Source organism: Manacus candei, unplaced genomic scaffold (genome assembly GCF_025592945.1).
Source record: "Manacus candei isolate 608988 ecotype Guabito, Panama unplaced genomic scaffold, ASM2559294v1 h1tg000005l, whole genome shotgun sequence".
Classification (NCBI taxonomy): Eukaryota; Metazoa; Chordata; class Aves; order Passeriformes; family Pipridae; genus Manacus; species Manacus candei.
This window is the reverse complement of record NW_026138053.1, coordinates 13060792-13076115: the sequence shown is the minus strand read 5'-3', so window position 1 is coordinate 13076115 and position 15324 is coordinate 13060792. Positions and strand designations below refer to the sequence as shown.

Below are 15324 nucleotides of genomic sequence, written 5' to 3'. Positions count from 1 at the left end.
TTTTACAAAACAATCCCCATAAAGACCACCAGAGATTGTACAGTTACTTCTGTTACATTACCACATCTAGGGAAAAATAATCCAAGTTACTTTGCTGCACTTAAAAACCGTTAAATCAGACATTTCACTTCTCATTAGTCAAAAGCTAGATTAGCAGGAACTGCAGAAAAAACACAGGTGTACTTAAAAGTAATTTCTAAGACAGACAAGAGTACACAACATGTAAATATACAGAAAACACACTTCCCCAAGATATGCTATGAAGGCTCAAGTCCTTATCTCTCTTTAGGTGGAGTCTGAATATATCAAAAATCAGTAATAAATAACAGAAGTCACTAAGATGCAACTACAAATTTTAAATAATTTCAATGACAATATCAATCAAGATCTAATTGGAAACCAATTTAGTAGTCAGCATAAGGAAATTCTTGAAATACTTAACTACAGACACTTTAAACAGTAACATTTCTTAAGTTTTTATTGCTACAAACTGGTACATCTTATCACAAAAAGCTACAAGGCATTATAAACACATACTCTATTATACAGAGTGCAATGCAGTTCCCCAAACAGCCACACTCAACAGCACAATTTTTGAAGATACTCATTCTGTACTTAGAGGTAAATATTAATAGCTTACACGATAAAGCTTTTAATGTATTTACCCCAGAGACCCACCTTTCTTTTCAACTGATTAGACCAAAAATTATTATTATATCCAACTTTCAATACACACACCAAAAAAATAGGATGCTTAAAAAAATATACAACACAATGTTCTGATCAGCTTTAATAGTCAGTTTTCTATAAAAAGCTCAACTAAAATAGTCTTAATTTCATTTTAAACAAAATCAGAAACACAGAGGAATTATATAAACAAGTTCTCCATGGAATGGAATGCATGCAAATGGTGGGGAATCTCCAACTTCATCTGAGACTATTAAAAAGTCTCAGCCACTTTAGAGCAGAAATAAAAAGCTGGCTGGTCCCCCCCAATGTATTTTTATTTTCTTGCACTTAGTTATCTTCAGTGTGGTCTAAAGTGAAGTCAGTTTGTTCTTCAGTTTCTTCCTCCTCTTCTTCCTCCTCTTCCTCACCCTCGGCTGGCTCATCAGCTTTGTCCTCTTCCTCTGTCTGCTGCTCTTGAGCCTGATCATTAATTTCAAAAGGATTTTCACCCTGAAGCAGAAGGTTGAAAACAAACACTTTGATATTTATTTCAAGCACAAAATAAAATAATACTCTTTTTCAGTGAATGAAAGGGGCAGCCACTAAGAAATGCTACAGTATTTTATACAGGTTTTTAATAGTTGGGGTTTTTAGCAAGAAAATTAAGAGGCTTGATTTAAAATTAGCAATACCACATTTTTAGGCACATAGGAAACTGGGATCCCAATAAAATCTTTTAATGCATGTAGAAATAGCATTGAGAAAAAGCCAAAGCATGCCAGTTTAACTTCCACTTTCAGAAATTAAAATTACATGGTTAAATTTCAAAATGCTTTTACTAAGAACTACAGCTGCTACCTTCTTCTCCCCAATTACAACCAAATTGGAACTGAACAGTTTTGTTCTGCTTTGCCTTATGTACAGTCTCTATTCACTCTGAATAATTCAATCAAAAAAGACAAACTCTTCAGTAAATGAAACCTAGAAATAATTACATTGAGTAGCCTGAACTTTATTCCATTGTTGATCTACAAAGATTATCAAATAGTTTTCTCAGTACCTCAAATACACTGGCATTCTAGATTCACATTTTCTTCATTTCATTCAGCACAAGACATACCTCAGCTTTCACTTGTTTCAGATGTTTAAGAACTATGAATAATCGATAAACAATGAAGAATAACAATAAAAAGCATTAGGAGTTTCTTGGTTAAAGTTCCTTTCATATTCAAACATGACAGAGCAAGTCTGATCTTAACATACCACAGCAACCACTAATTGCACCAAGACTAGGATTTTAAGAGTATCATTTAGAAGATACAAAAGAAAATTTGGGGCTAGGCCCCTTTTCCTTTTTTTTTTTTTTTTCACTTCAGTTACATTTTTAAGGTAGAATCTTTCAGGTGGCCACTGAAAAATTAAAAAAACTATAAAAATATTCAGCAAATGCCACTAAACAAAAGCTTGGTTTCAGTGTTATTCTAAAAATCAAGACAAATCCTAAATTCAGATTCAAATTCAGATTTAACCCAATGAAAGCAGAATTCTTTGAGACCATGTTATTCCAAGTCCCTGGATAATTCTATGCATGCACTTTGTAATGGCCAGCCTAGAGTATTCAGATAGTAATGTCTGTTGAGCCCAATCAACGCGTAGCATAAACAAAGACATAGCTTCCACATATAAATGGTAACATTTAAACTTCAAGAATAAGGTAGCATTTAAACTTCAAGATACCAAGTTTGGCTTTTTTGAAATTAGATGCTCATACATAATGGTCAAGTACGTAGAAAGCTGTATCAGATAGCAGAATTTACCTGAGCCCTACAGAAAAACAACAAACCAAACCCTCAGGTAAAGCTCACACCACTTTTAGATGATCCACTACTACTGACAAGCACCACTGGGCTATGAACACCAAGGGGTATTTCACACTACTTCAGGTAACAGTGCCCAACACTGAAATACCAAAAATACTGGCTCAGGACATTGTTTCATGAAAAAAAAAACCATACAGCAAAGCAAGTGCCCAAATGAATTTAATTCCAACATCTATGGAAAGCATTGTGAAACAAAAAGACTGAGGATCCAAACCTTAACTCAATTAGGATTAGTGCAACTCTCCAGAATTGCATTCATCTACCTTCCTTTTTGGACAAAAGCTAAATTACTGAGTTAAGAATACTTCACCTAGTTAGCTTCAAATACATGCTTACCGGGAGACCTTACAGAGAGAAAAAAGGTGTATTAAGAGTTTCATATGTCCTAACAGAGAGTATTGTTTCCTCAAAAAAGAAAAAAGGTGGCCTTTCTCTGTAAATGACTCACAAGGATACTGGAAGCCCTTTAACAGGTCTGATACAAAAGTAAAGATTTAAATCCTCTTATGTCTAGGCTAGGCATAATGACAAATGGTAGCTAAAGAATGCACTCTGAAAGGACTACTTCCTCACTCCTGCAGACAACTTCTGACTGTCCCTGTCTATTGGGGACAAGCTACAGAAAACTGTTACACTTCCTTCCTGCGGAGACTGTACATTGCTGCTGGCTAGCCTAGCAGAACTGGATTTAGCACACTACTTCTGGTTGAACAGATCTCTACACAATAGTAACAATGACAACAAAGTTGCCTTCTCCAACTGTTTAGAGAAAAATGCACTTTTCGAGTTCTCAAGCTAAGGAAAAAGTTACTGCCATCAAGGGGAAGATCCTAATGACTACACTCTTTTCCAGTGATGTAGCATTAGAGGCATCCAGCACAGCATGCAGAGCCAATTCTAATGCTAGTTGATTTTGACAGTCACACTGGTCCCAGATAGCATAAAAAAAAAAAAAGGGCACAAAAACCCCCCAGAAAACAAGAACACAGGCACAGTACTGAACTGCTGCAGAAAGACTTTATGATGCATTGAAAGTACAAAATACACCAGTAAGTAGTTTAGTCCCAAGAGATGTATTTTTGGGGTTTCTTGTCTCTAGCATATTTAAATTGCACAGAAAGCTTAAGACTATGAACTGGCATCTACAACCAAAGCTTTGGGATTCCCACGTCCCCAGAAACCAATCTATTTACCAGAGGTCTCTCCAACCTGATCCAAAAAGATACCGAAGTCTGTCCACCTAACCAGTAAACATTAAAATGCCTTCACTGTGATCAAACAGTCCTGGGACATAGTGATAAAAAATGTCAAACTCTATAATGGTTCTCTTGTGTAACATCCAAGCAGCTTTTAATCATAGACATCGTTCTGTCTAGGAAATTCTAAATGGGCCAAAATTAGATAGTCATGACTTCACCAAGCGATAACTTTTTGCCCGGAGAAACAAGATGGTCTTTTTTTCCTCCTTATTATAAAGGGACTTACTACACATTCACAAACTTTTAAGAGGATTGTTTCAGAGTGGCCAGAAAGTGGGTCATGGTGGATTTCTCCCCTTCACATTATGGATGCAGAAGAACAAGGAGAAGTGAAAATCTTTAAAAAAAGCACACAAAGAGTATATTGGAAGCATAAAGGGGTACCACACAAAAACAGCACCAGGGAAACAGGGCTCTTCAAAAGGTTGCCCAAGGTAAAAAACAATCCTTTCAAGGTTCTTTGATTAAAGTATCTATGATGAAAATATCAAACAAGAAATTAAAAAGTTCCTTGCACGTAAACAACAGGATGCAAACAATACACTGTTAAACTAAGCACTGAATTGGACTTTCAAATACAGAAATTGAAAAAAATCATGTAATAGATAGTGCAAAAGATGGCCACCAGAACCAATAGGATCATAAAGATCTCATGCAAGTTTTGACTGCTGGAAACCTCAGTGCTGGTACAGTAGTTTTCTGGAAACTGAATATATTGACAAATTTCCAACAAGGCAGACACCAGCACCAAAGCAGCAGCACAGAGAAGAGAAGAAGCATTAGAAGACATGTTAGAAAACTGAGGAAGGTAAAACTTGCAAGACTGTCTTCACAAGGAGACCACTGACATTTTCAGAATGGCTAGCACTGGTATTTTCTGGGATGGGTTGAATACACTTTCACCAGGACGTGCTCAGTGAGATGTATCTGGCTTCCGGTTATGCAAATCCCTTTCATCCTTATCCAAATGTATAATCAACCGCAGAGTGCAGTTTTATTATACAGCACGTGATGGAGCAGAGCACACACGCGTTTGGAGCCTGCCATCTTCCAGGAAATCCTTGTTAACCGCTGAAAACAGCTTGTTTTAGATGTAGGGCAGACTGTATGGGGATACACTTCTCCCCACCCTCCAACCAAAAAAGCCCAAAACTCAAACAAAACCAAACAAAAATCCCCAAACTCAACATTCTTTTGCAAAGTGTTGTTTACTCTGCATATGCAGTGAGGAGGGAGAAAATTCAGAGCGGGCAAGACCTGCAAAGCTGCCTAGTTTTGTACCAAGTGGCAAAAGTGGCTCATTAGTATCACAAATGCCTTTGACAAAAGTAGAACAAAATTTCAGGTCAGCAACATCCCTATTGATACATTTTAACACTAGCAGAAAAGATAAAAGATTTTTTTCTTTCTTATTACACAGCTTGGTTTCTCTATGCATATTGGGAAGTTTGTTCTTTTAATGTGTGCCCTGGAAGAGGTACATATCTCAAATAGAGTTGAATTAGGAAAAGCTCATTTTCTGTTAAGACTAGTACTTCCTGCTAGAACTACACCCTGTTGAGACTAGTAGTCATCCAACTCTTTACCACAACTAGTATTTGAGACCCACCTTGCCCCGTTGTGGTTTCCTGTGAAAAATTCTGTTTAGGTAATTTTGATTGCCCCCTGTCGACCTGATGAATGGCAAATTTCCATTCTCCCTTCTACCAGTCTCCCACTAGGGGGCTGTATGGGACAACACATGCCAGGCACAAGGAACACCAGAAGAGGTGGCTGGAAATACAGACAGATACTCCAGGCTCTGGTATTTGGACATTTGCAACCTTCTCATAACAGATACAGAACAGTTGTCTGAAACTGATTCACATGCTCATCCCTACATCATTTTGCAGCACACAGCTAATCTGACATTTTAAATCACAATTAACTTGGGCACTGGCTCATACCTTGCCATATTTACTCAAGAAAGTATTGCTTTGTCTTAAAGAGTCTATTGTTTGGCACAGGCAAAATCATAAATCAATTAAAAGTAATACCAGAAACAGCTAACAACAGTACTACAGAAAGAGTCATTTAGCAAAGTGGCCCAGTAGAAAAAACCCTGTATTTTGCTAAAATGAATTTACCTGTTTCTCAGGCCATGTATCTGCAACACAAAGCTGCCATGCCTTTTGAATTCTCTGATCTCATCAACTACTGTTGTAAGCTTTCATTTTTGTATGCTGCCATCAACCCTAGAAATTCTATGGAATAAAAAGTAGCTGAGTCTTGTGGGTGTTATACTTCAGTACAAAGCCACATGATGGAACTCTTGCTTCTAAATGTAAAGACGGACTCAATTGTAAAGTCATTTGTGCTCTACAGTTAGCATTAGAATAGACACTGCTGATGCTTTCCTAAAGGTTGACTTTCCTTTCTAGGAGCATCTAATTAAAAATTAAAATACAAATAAGTGCTAAATAACAACCAAAAGCTGGTAAATCTGAAGGTGGTAATTTTTGCTGCAAATAAATTTATCCAAGACAATGATTTTAGACCAGCAGAGTACATTAAAAGCATAATCAATCTGTGAGCTACCTAACAGAGCACAGAGGTTAAACTCCATCAACGTGGAGAAAATGGTGGCATAGCAAACATTACAAATTACTTTCTTTCCATTTGCATCTTACCTTCACATACAGCTCATATCGTGCCTTGACTATAGGATTATTCAATATACTGGTGGCAGTGAGAACACTCTCTCTTTTTATTTGTTCTCTGTAGGCCTAGGAAACAAATTTTACAGTGATTAATTATCACATACCTCTTACAATTGCCACATAAATTTGAATCCACGGTCAGTTTCTATAAGTAAAATAATGAACATATTGCAGCATGATCTGTTTGTTCTTAGCACTTACGTCCAAATTACATAATAAGTTCAATTAAGTTTAGTAGTGTTTATAGTTTGTTGCTTTAGCTTGACCAAAATATATTCTCATATCTTGATAAATAATGAACTGCAACCAGAGTTACCTGTTCTCATCTACAGACAACACACAGGCTTTTCCATCACACTGTTGAAGACGACCCTGCTCATTTGCAGGGTCCCTTCCAACCCAACACGTTCTATGATACTCCACAATCACAGAAGCTCATATATAAACAAAACATTACTTTGGCAATCTTGCTTACTATGATGTTCATGCTTCTCTTTCAGCCCTACTACCAGTCTTAAAAGTATATCATTATAAATTATAACAGCAACAAATACCACACTACTGCTAGTTCTAACCTGGTCTCACTTTTCTTCAAATTAAAAAGATAACAGACAAGAAAAAAAGAGGCACCATGTTTGTCATCTTACTAGAAACACATGTATTATGGTTTGCAATTTGAATAATTTTTCCAACATTTAAGTTCAGTAAAACAAATTCCCATAAAATAAAAAAGTCATTCCTAGTAACTTTTCCATGACTTGCTACTGTCAGTTCTTAAGCACACCAACATTTCATTAACCGAGGGATCCTAAGCACTGGCTACTTCATGAGATCTCATGCTTACAAAGTGAAATAAGGACATTCCAGCTTTCAAGAGGATAAGTCACATCAGTGAGAACTTAGAAATTACTTGTACCAAGAACCAAACACTTTTCACCTACTATTAGATTATGCTAGCCCTTTTGTTCTTAATAATGTCATATCTTACTTGTTTTCCTTTTATGTGATCAGGAGATTTTAAGTGTTGTTGAACAGAACTGTGCAATGCAGGAACGTACACACTGCAAGCACTGCAGTGAACAGTCTCAACTTTCATCATATGGTCATCAGCGGTAACCCCTGCCAAAGAAGATGCAACAGATCATTAACACAAAATGTGTTACTCTAGGCAAGTGGAAAAGTGGATTATTTATTTTATACTCAAAAATTAGAGCTCTCAGTTGTTAAACATGTGAAACTGAACCACAGGGGCTCCCTAAGGGCAATACTGAAGGAGGAAGTTTTCCACTCAAATTCTCCAACTCCACTTCTCCACAGACTATACGTGAGATCCAGGCAATGTACAGAAAGGCCATTGTGGTGGTTTCACTCTAGGCCTTCCTGGAGACCAACTTGTAACCAGGAAGGAACTAGAAAAGTGATCACGGAAGTATTCCATGCTATTCCTTTACGTAACTTGAGGTATAAATAAGGCCAGCGGGAGGCATCTCGCTCTCTTCCTCTCCGGCGAGGTTCGAGAACGGCGGGTCCCTGTTTTGGTCTGGTTTATCTGGAGCTGAGGCCTACAGTGACTACCGTTATCTGCCACGCGTGAGGGGAGAGCCTTGGGCCGTGTCTAGCCATCCTGCCTGTTCGAAGGGAAGTGGTGAGATTTTTGCTAGTTTGCCTTCAGTCGGCTGGTTGGCTTGTTCGGTCCTTGCCCCTTTTTGTCCTTCTCCCTTCCCCTTTCCCCCCCCCCCCCCCCCTTCTGTGTGTGGTATTCTCCTTTTGTGTATCTGTCTCATATGTAATATATATATATATATATATATATATATATTTGCTATAGCTTTGGCTGCTTGGTTTTTTTTTCTTTTCCCTCTCTGGGAGGCAGGTCCTTGTTGTCGAGTTTCGGGGACTTGGCAGGAAGCCAGCTCGAAACTTGCACAACATTTTTTGGTGTCAGAAGTGGGATATTTTGGTTAAGTTTGGCTTGTTTTGATAAACGTTTTTCCAGGAAGACAGCCAAGCTCGGTGTTGTTTTGCAAAACCAATCTATTGTTTTGGGAACAGGTCTGGGAACACTGCCAGAGTCTGGGAAAGCAGCCAAGGAAACTTTGTTTATATAAACAAAGGTTTGTTTTGGGATCAAGAAGAAATAATAACAAAAAACAATGGCTATTTCATTAATTTGTCTTATAATTCTAGCCACCTTTACACCTGTGTTAGGCTACCGTATAGGGAGACGTCCAGACCTTGAGGATGGATGGAACAAATTGCTTCCATCCTTTAATTTTGACATCGAAGGTTTGGTAAAGGAAATCCCCATGGTTAAAATCGGCTCTAATTACTATATAAATCTTATTGCAACAGTACTGTCATTGATAAAGGTACTGGAAGTGCTACTTAAACTTGGAAGAATGGGGTTCCGTTGCCTTCCCTCTTGTAGGAAAGATCACACCTCAAAGGGACTCGCTGGAACTTTGGAAAGGGCTGCAGACAGGCCAGTCCCCGGGTGGCATGGAGCTTGGGAAGATTTCGGTAGATTAGTAGGACATGTGTCACCCCCCATTAATTGGGAGTTCACACCAGAACAAATGTTTGATTCTGGTGAGATGGCCCACTGTTTGGCAGAAGGGTGTTTTTCCTACAAAGATCCGAATATGCAATTCTCCGCTTTGTGCTGGGGCCTGGCTAATGCTTATCGAGCTGCCATAGACCACCTTCAAAGGGTTAAGGTCGACACAGAAACCCAAACCACGCCACTTGAAACCAGTGATGTCCCTATTAGGTCCACAGAAGTTGGAGTCCAAACACAACTTGAAGTCAATGCCATTTCTACTAAGCCCACTAGAACCGGGACTCAAGCTAAGAACCGGAAGGTCATCATTGCCCCTGTGAAGAAGAAGAAGACGTGGGTAAGAGAGATCAAGGAACTTACAGACTCATCTCCCCAACCAGAACGCACAGAAGAAAGAGAAGAAGAAGAAGAAGAAGAAGGAACAGAAGAACCTATCCAATTCACTCAAGATGTAGTGGACGAAGGAGCGGCAGCAATGGGAGAAGGAGCAACAGCAAGTGATGAAGGCGCGACTGCGAGAGAGGAAGTAGTGGTTGTGACTGAGGAAGGAGCGATTGGAAGAGAAGAAGCAGGTACCAGAGGGGAAGAAACGGTTACACGGGAAGGAGCACGTCCAAGAGAACTAGGGGCACGCCCAAAGGAATACAGAACAGCATCAAGAGAAAAGAAAGCAACAGTACAAACGGCCGGTGGTATATTGTCGCTTGATGATTTATATCCTGACTACACATTCAGTGTTACAAAAGACGCAAAGAAGGAGCCAAAGCATCCCCCTCAATTGGAGGGGGAATTATCCCTACCCCTCCAGACCCAACCTTCTCTTGGAGGTGTGAATGATTGGAGGAAGAGGCCCTTATCTCACCACGTGAAAGATTACTCACTACCTCCACCTGCTGGGTATCGCGAACGACGCAGGAGTCCATCCCCACGGCGTGAATGGCATAGAAGTCCATCTCCACGGCGTGAACGACGCAGAAGTCCATCTCCGCGGCGCGAACAGCGTAGGAGTCCATCCCCACGGTATGAACGACGTGGAAGTCCATCTCCGCGGCGTGAACGGCATAGGAGTCCATCCCCACGGTATGAACGGCATAGGAAACCATCTCCGCGGCGTGAACAATATAGAAGCTTATCCCCACGGCATGCTCAGTCTCCACCTCCACATGAGAGATATAGGGAGGAAGTGGGAGCAGTCCCACGTAGGAGTGGAAGAGTAAAGAGAGAGGTGGAAAAGATTCTACGTGGGAGAGATGGACAAGAAATTATGCGAGAAAGCGAAATTACACAATCACTGACCACAAGAGAGCTTCGAGATTTACGGAGAGATTATATGCGCTTGCCTGGTGAAGAAGTCCTCACCTGGCTGGTGCGATGCTGGGACAAGGGAGCTGATAGTCATGTAATTGAAGGTGATGAAGCACGACAGTTGGGATCCATTGCTCGAGACCCTGTGATAGAGCAAGAAATGGGGAGGGAGAAAATGGCATCCAGTCTTTGGCTCCGAATACTCCACGCGGTAAGAGTGAAATACCCATTTAAGGAGTCCCTGAAGAGTTCTTCAAGAAGGTGGAGGACTGCGGAAGAAGGCATCCAATACCTACGGGAATTGGCCATGCTGGAGATCATCTATTCTGATCCAGATTATTATGATATCCAAGTTCCTGAGAATGTTCCCTGCACGCAACCAATGTGGAAAAAGGTAATTCAAGGTGCCCCTAAACCATATATTTCCTGCTTGATACCCGTATATAATCCAAAGATGGATGAACCAAGCGTGGACACTATGTGTGCTTGGATAAGAACCATCGAGGAAAATATGGAAGACTCCTTCAATCCCCTGTACCGACGCACCTACGATAGGGAAAGAACGGAGAGAGATTATGAATATTCCAGATATGAGGACGACCTTAGAGACAGAGAGGACAGAAGGTATAGAGATTACCAAGAAAGGCCAATGGGAAGATCACGGCGGGACCGACAAAGACGACCTCGGCCTAGACCTCGATCCTGGTCTCGATCTTGCTCACGATCCCTGTCATTCACACGTCGAAGGAAAGAGAACTCTAAGCGTGGGTCACGTAACCAACTATGGGCATACCTTCGTAGTAAAGGAGAAAACATGAAGAAGTGGGATGGTGAACCCACTTCTAAGCTTGAAGCTAGAGTGAGGGAGCTGAAGCGAAAGAAGACTGACAAGAAAGTTGTCTATGTAGTAGATGGAGATTTCTTAGAAGAGAAACTGCGATCGCCGAAACACGAGAAGATGGAGGTCCACTTCGACAATGGCAAAAAGTCTAAGAAGTCAAAGTCAAACTCTGACGACGAATGCTCTGATCAAGACCAGTAGAGGGGCCCTGCCTTCTGCCAGGAGAAGGAGAGGGACCAAGAAGATAACCGGGTTTACTGGGCTGTGTGGGTCCGATGGCCTGGCACATCGGATCCTCAGAGATACCAGGCCTTGATAGATACTGGAGCCCAGTGTACTGTAATGCCTTCGGAGTATAAGAGTACCGAGACTGTTACTATTTCTGGAGTGACAGGAGGGTCTCAAGAATTGTCAGTAGTAGAGGCGGACATGAGCTTGACGGGAGACCAATGGGAAAAGCGTCCCATTGTGACGGGGCCAGAAGCCCCTTGCATCCTTGGTATGGACTACCTAAGAAGAGGATACTTCAAGGACCCGAAAGGGTACCGGTGGGCTTTTGGTGTAGCCACGGTGATTGAAGAGGGGTCCAAGCAATTGTCTGCCCTTCCTGGCCTTTCAGAAGACCCTTCCATTGTAGGATTACTACGAGTTAAAGATCAAGAAGTGCCAATAGCCACAACAACTGTACACAGACGACAGTATCGGACAAACCGAGATGCTGTGATCCCTATCCACAAAATGATCCGAAAGTTGGAGAGCCAAGGGGTGGTCAGCAGAACCCATTCACCCTTCAACAGCCCCATCTGGCCTGTGCGTAAATCCGATGGAGAGTGGAGACTGACTGTGGACTATCGTGGCTTAAATGAAGTTACGCCACCGTTGAGTGCTGCCGTGCCAGATATGTTGGAACTCCAATATGAGTTGGAGTCCAAGACAGCAAAGTGGTACGCCACCATCGACATAGCCAACGCGTTTTTCTCCATTCCTTTAGCGGCAGAGTGCAGGCCACAGTTTGCTTTCACCTGGAGGGGCGTTCAATACACCTGGAATCGACTGCCCCAGGGGTGGAAACACAGTCCAACCATCTGTCATGGACTGATCCAGGTCACACTAGAGAAGGGTAAGGCTCCCGAACACATCCAGTACATCGATGACATCATTGTATGGGGGGATACAGCAGAAGAAGTTTTCAAAAAAGGACAGACGATCATCCAGATTCTCCTCGAGGCCGGTTTCGCTATCAAGAAGAGCAAAGTCAAGGGACCTGCCCGAGAGATCCAATTCCTAGGGGTGAAATGGCAAGATGGACGACGCCAGATACCAACAGACATCATCAACAAGATTGTAGCAATGGCTCCCCCCACAAACAAGAAAGAAACCCAAGCTTTTCTGGGAGCCATAGGCTTCTGGAGGATGCATATCCCAGAATACAGTCAGATTGTGAGCCCTCTTTACTTTGTGACCCGTAAAAAGAACAATTTCCAGTGGGGTCCGGAGCAACAACAAGCTTTCAGGCAGATCAAGCAAGAAATTGCACATGCCGTGGCTCTTGGACCAGTTAGAATGGGACCAGATGTAAAGAATGTGCTCTACTCTGCAGCTGGAGATAAAGGTCCCTCCTGGAGCCTCTGGCAAAAGGTGCCTGGCGAGACGCGAGGGCGACCACTGGGTTTCTGGAGCCGAAGCTACAGAGGTTCTGAGGCCAATTACACCCCTGTGGAAAAGGAAATCTTAGCGGCGTATGAAGGTATACGAGCAGCTTCAGAGGTAATTGGTACCGAAGCACAGCTCTTCCTGGCACCCCGATTACCCGTCTTGAGCTGGATGTTCAAAGGGAAGGTGCCCCCTGCGCATCATGCCACCGATGCCACGTGGAGCAAGTGGATGGCTTTGATTACACAACGTGTCCGAATCGGGAACTCGAATCGCCCCGGCATCTTGGAAATCATAACCAATTGGCCTGAAGGTGGGAACTTCAGTCTGGCAGAAGAAGAAGAGCCAGTGAGCCGAGCCGAGGAAGCTCCGCCATTTGATCAGCTGCCAGATGAAGAAAGGCGTTATGCCCTTTTCACTGATGGTTCTTGCCGAATTGTAGGAAGGAACCGGAAGTGGAAAGCGGCCGTTTGGAATCCCACCCGACGAGTGGCAGAAGCCGCTGAGGGTCAAGGCGAGTCGAGTCAATTTGCGGAACTCAAAGCCGTCCAATTGGCCCTGGACATTGCTGAACGAGAAGGTTGGCCGAGACTCTACCTCTACACAGACTCGTGGATGATAGCCAATGCTCTATGGGGATGGTTAGAGCGATGGAAGAAGATGAACTGGAGGCGTGGAGGAAAACCCATCTGGGCTGCTGACTTGTGGCAGGACATCGCTGCCAGAGCGAAGAGTCTGAATGTGAGAGTCCACCATGTAGACGCCCATGTGTCCAAAAAGCGAGCTAATGAAGAACATAATAACAACAGAGAAGCGGACCGAGCTGCACAGATAGGGGTGTCACAAGTAGACCTAGACTGGCAGCAGAAGGGAGAGCTGTTTCTGGCTCGATGGGCCCATGATGCTTGCGGTCATCAAGGCCGAGATGCCACCCACAGATGGGCACGAGACCGAGGGGTGGATTTAACCATGGATATCATTTCTGAAGTTATCCATGATTGTGAGACTTGTGCCGCTATTAAGCAGGCGAAAAGACTGAAACCCCTGTGGTATGGTGGACGATGGGATAAGTATAAGTATGGAGAGGCATGGCAGGTTGATTATATCAAACTGCCACAGACCCGCCAAGGTAAGTGCTATGTACTTACCATGGTGGAAGCAACAACGGGATGGTTAGAGACTTTTTCAGTGCCCCACGCAACGGCCCGGAATACCATTCTGGGCCTTGAAAAGCAAGTCCTGTGGCAACACGGGACCCCAGAACGTATTGAGTCGGACAACGGGACTCATTTCAAAAATGGATTAGTCACCACTTGGGCGAGGGAACATGGTATCGAATGGGTATACCACATTCCATATCATGCACCAGCTGCTGGGAAGGTTGAGAGATATAACGGATTATTGAAGACCACTCTAAAGTTATTAGGTGAGGGGACTTATAAAAACTGGGACAAGAACTTAGCCAAGGCTACCTGGCTAGTTAACACCAGGGGTTCTGTCAATCGAGCTGGCCCTGCACAGGCAGAATCCCTTCACATTGTTGATGGAGATAAAGTTCCAGCAATCCATTTGAGGGGAATGCTAGGGAAAGCTGTTTGGGTTACCCCTGCCTCAGGCCAAGACAAACCCATTCGTGGGATTGTCTTTGCTCAAGGGCCAGGACATACGTGGTGGGTAATGAGGAAGGATGGAGTCATCCAGTGTGTGCCTCAAGGAAACTTAGCCTTGGGGAAAAACTAATTGTATGTCCTAAGTTGTGTTTTTACAGGAAGCCAGTCACCAGATGAGAGAGAGACCTGAGCTAAGCTGTTGCTGGTATCCGGTGATGAGACAGTCCAGTGATGAAACAGCCATAAATCAGAACTGTAATGGTGACTGAGGAGACCAAAGATCTGGACTGAACTGACATCGATATTGATTTTCCAATGACGAGACAACTGTGCCGAGAGACCAACAAGAACTATATATATATATATATATATGCAAATGTGTATATATATGCGCGGGATGTAGACGAACGTGAGACATAGGTGTTACGTAAAGAAATAGTATGGAATAAGGGGTGGAGAATGTGGTGGTTTCACTCTAGGCCTTCCTGGAGACCAACTTGTAACCAGGAAGGAACTAGAAAAGTGATCACGGAAGTATTCCATGCTATTCCTTTACGTAACTTGAGGTATAAATAAGGCCAGCGGGAGGCATCTCGCTCTCTTCCTCTCCGGCGAGGTTCGAGAACGGCGGGTCCCTGTTTTGGTCTGGTTTATCTGGAGCTGAGGCCTACAGTGACTACCGTTATCTGCCACGCGTGAGGGGAGAGCCTTGGGCCGTGTCTAGCCATCCTGCCTGTTCGAAGGGAAGTGGTGAGATTTTTGCTAGTTTGCCTTCAGTCGGCTGGTTGGCTTGTTCGGTCCTTGCCCCTTTTTGTCCTTCTCCCTTCCCCTTTCCCCCCCCCCCCCCC

The 15324-nt window shown here is 42.8% G+C and overlaps 2 protein-coding genes across 3 annotated transcripts in view; one reads left to right on the top strand and one right to left on the bottom strand.

The window, feature by feature from the left end:
* Nucleotides 1–460: 460 nt before the first annotated feature.
* Nucleotides 461–15324, bottom strand: part of ZNF326 (zinc finger protein 326) — a 34495-nt gene continuing 19631 nt past the window's right edge. For both annotated transcript variants that reach the window (XM_051802753.1, XM_051802762.1), the window contains 3 exons: nucleotides 7496–7626; nucleotides 6478–6573; nucleotides 461–1179 (listed from right to left, as the gene is read on the bottom strand). In XM_051802753.1, coding sequence (XP_051658713.1) covers nucleotides 1018–1179; nucleotides 6478–6573; nucleotides 7496–7626 — 389 coding nt within the window. In that variant the 3' untranslated portion in view covers nucleotides 461–1017. The remainder of the gene's footprint in view (nucleotides 1180–6477; nucleotides 6574–7495; nucleotides 7627–15324) is intronic.
* Nucleotides 8588–14648, top strand: LOC127477867 (uncharacterized protein K02A2.6-like). Its single transcript, XM_051802898.1, has 2 exons — nucleotides 8588–9400; nucleotides 13212–14648. Exon 2 carries the CDS (start codon nucleotides 13482–13484, stop codon nucleotides 14604–14606), a length of 1125 nt encoding a protein of 374 aa, XP_051658858.1. The 5' UTR covers nucleotides 8588–9400; nucleotides 13212–13481; the 3' UTR covers nucleotides 14607–14648.

Bases quoted from the DNA above. Each gene is read 5' to 3' on its own strand.
- LOC127477867 (XM_051802898.1), top strand. From the start codon at position 13,482: ATGATAGCCAATGCTCTATGGGGATGGTTAGAGCGATGGAAGAAGATG.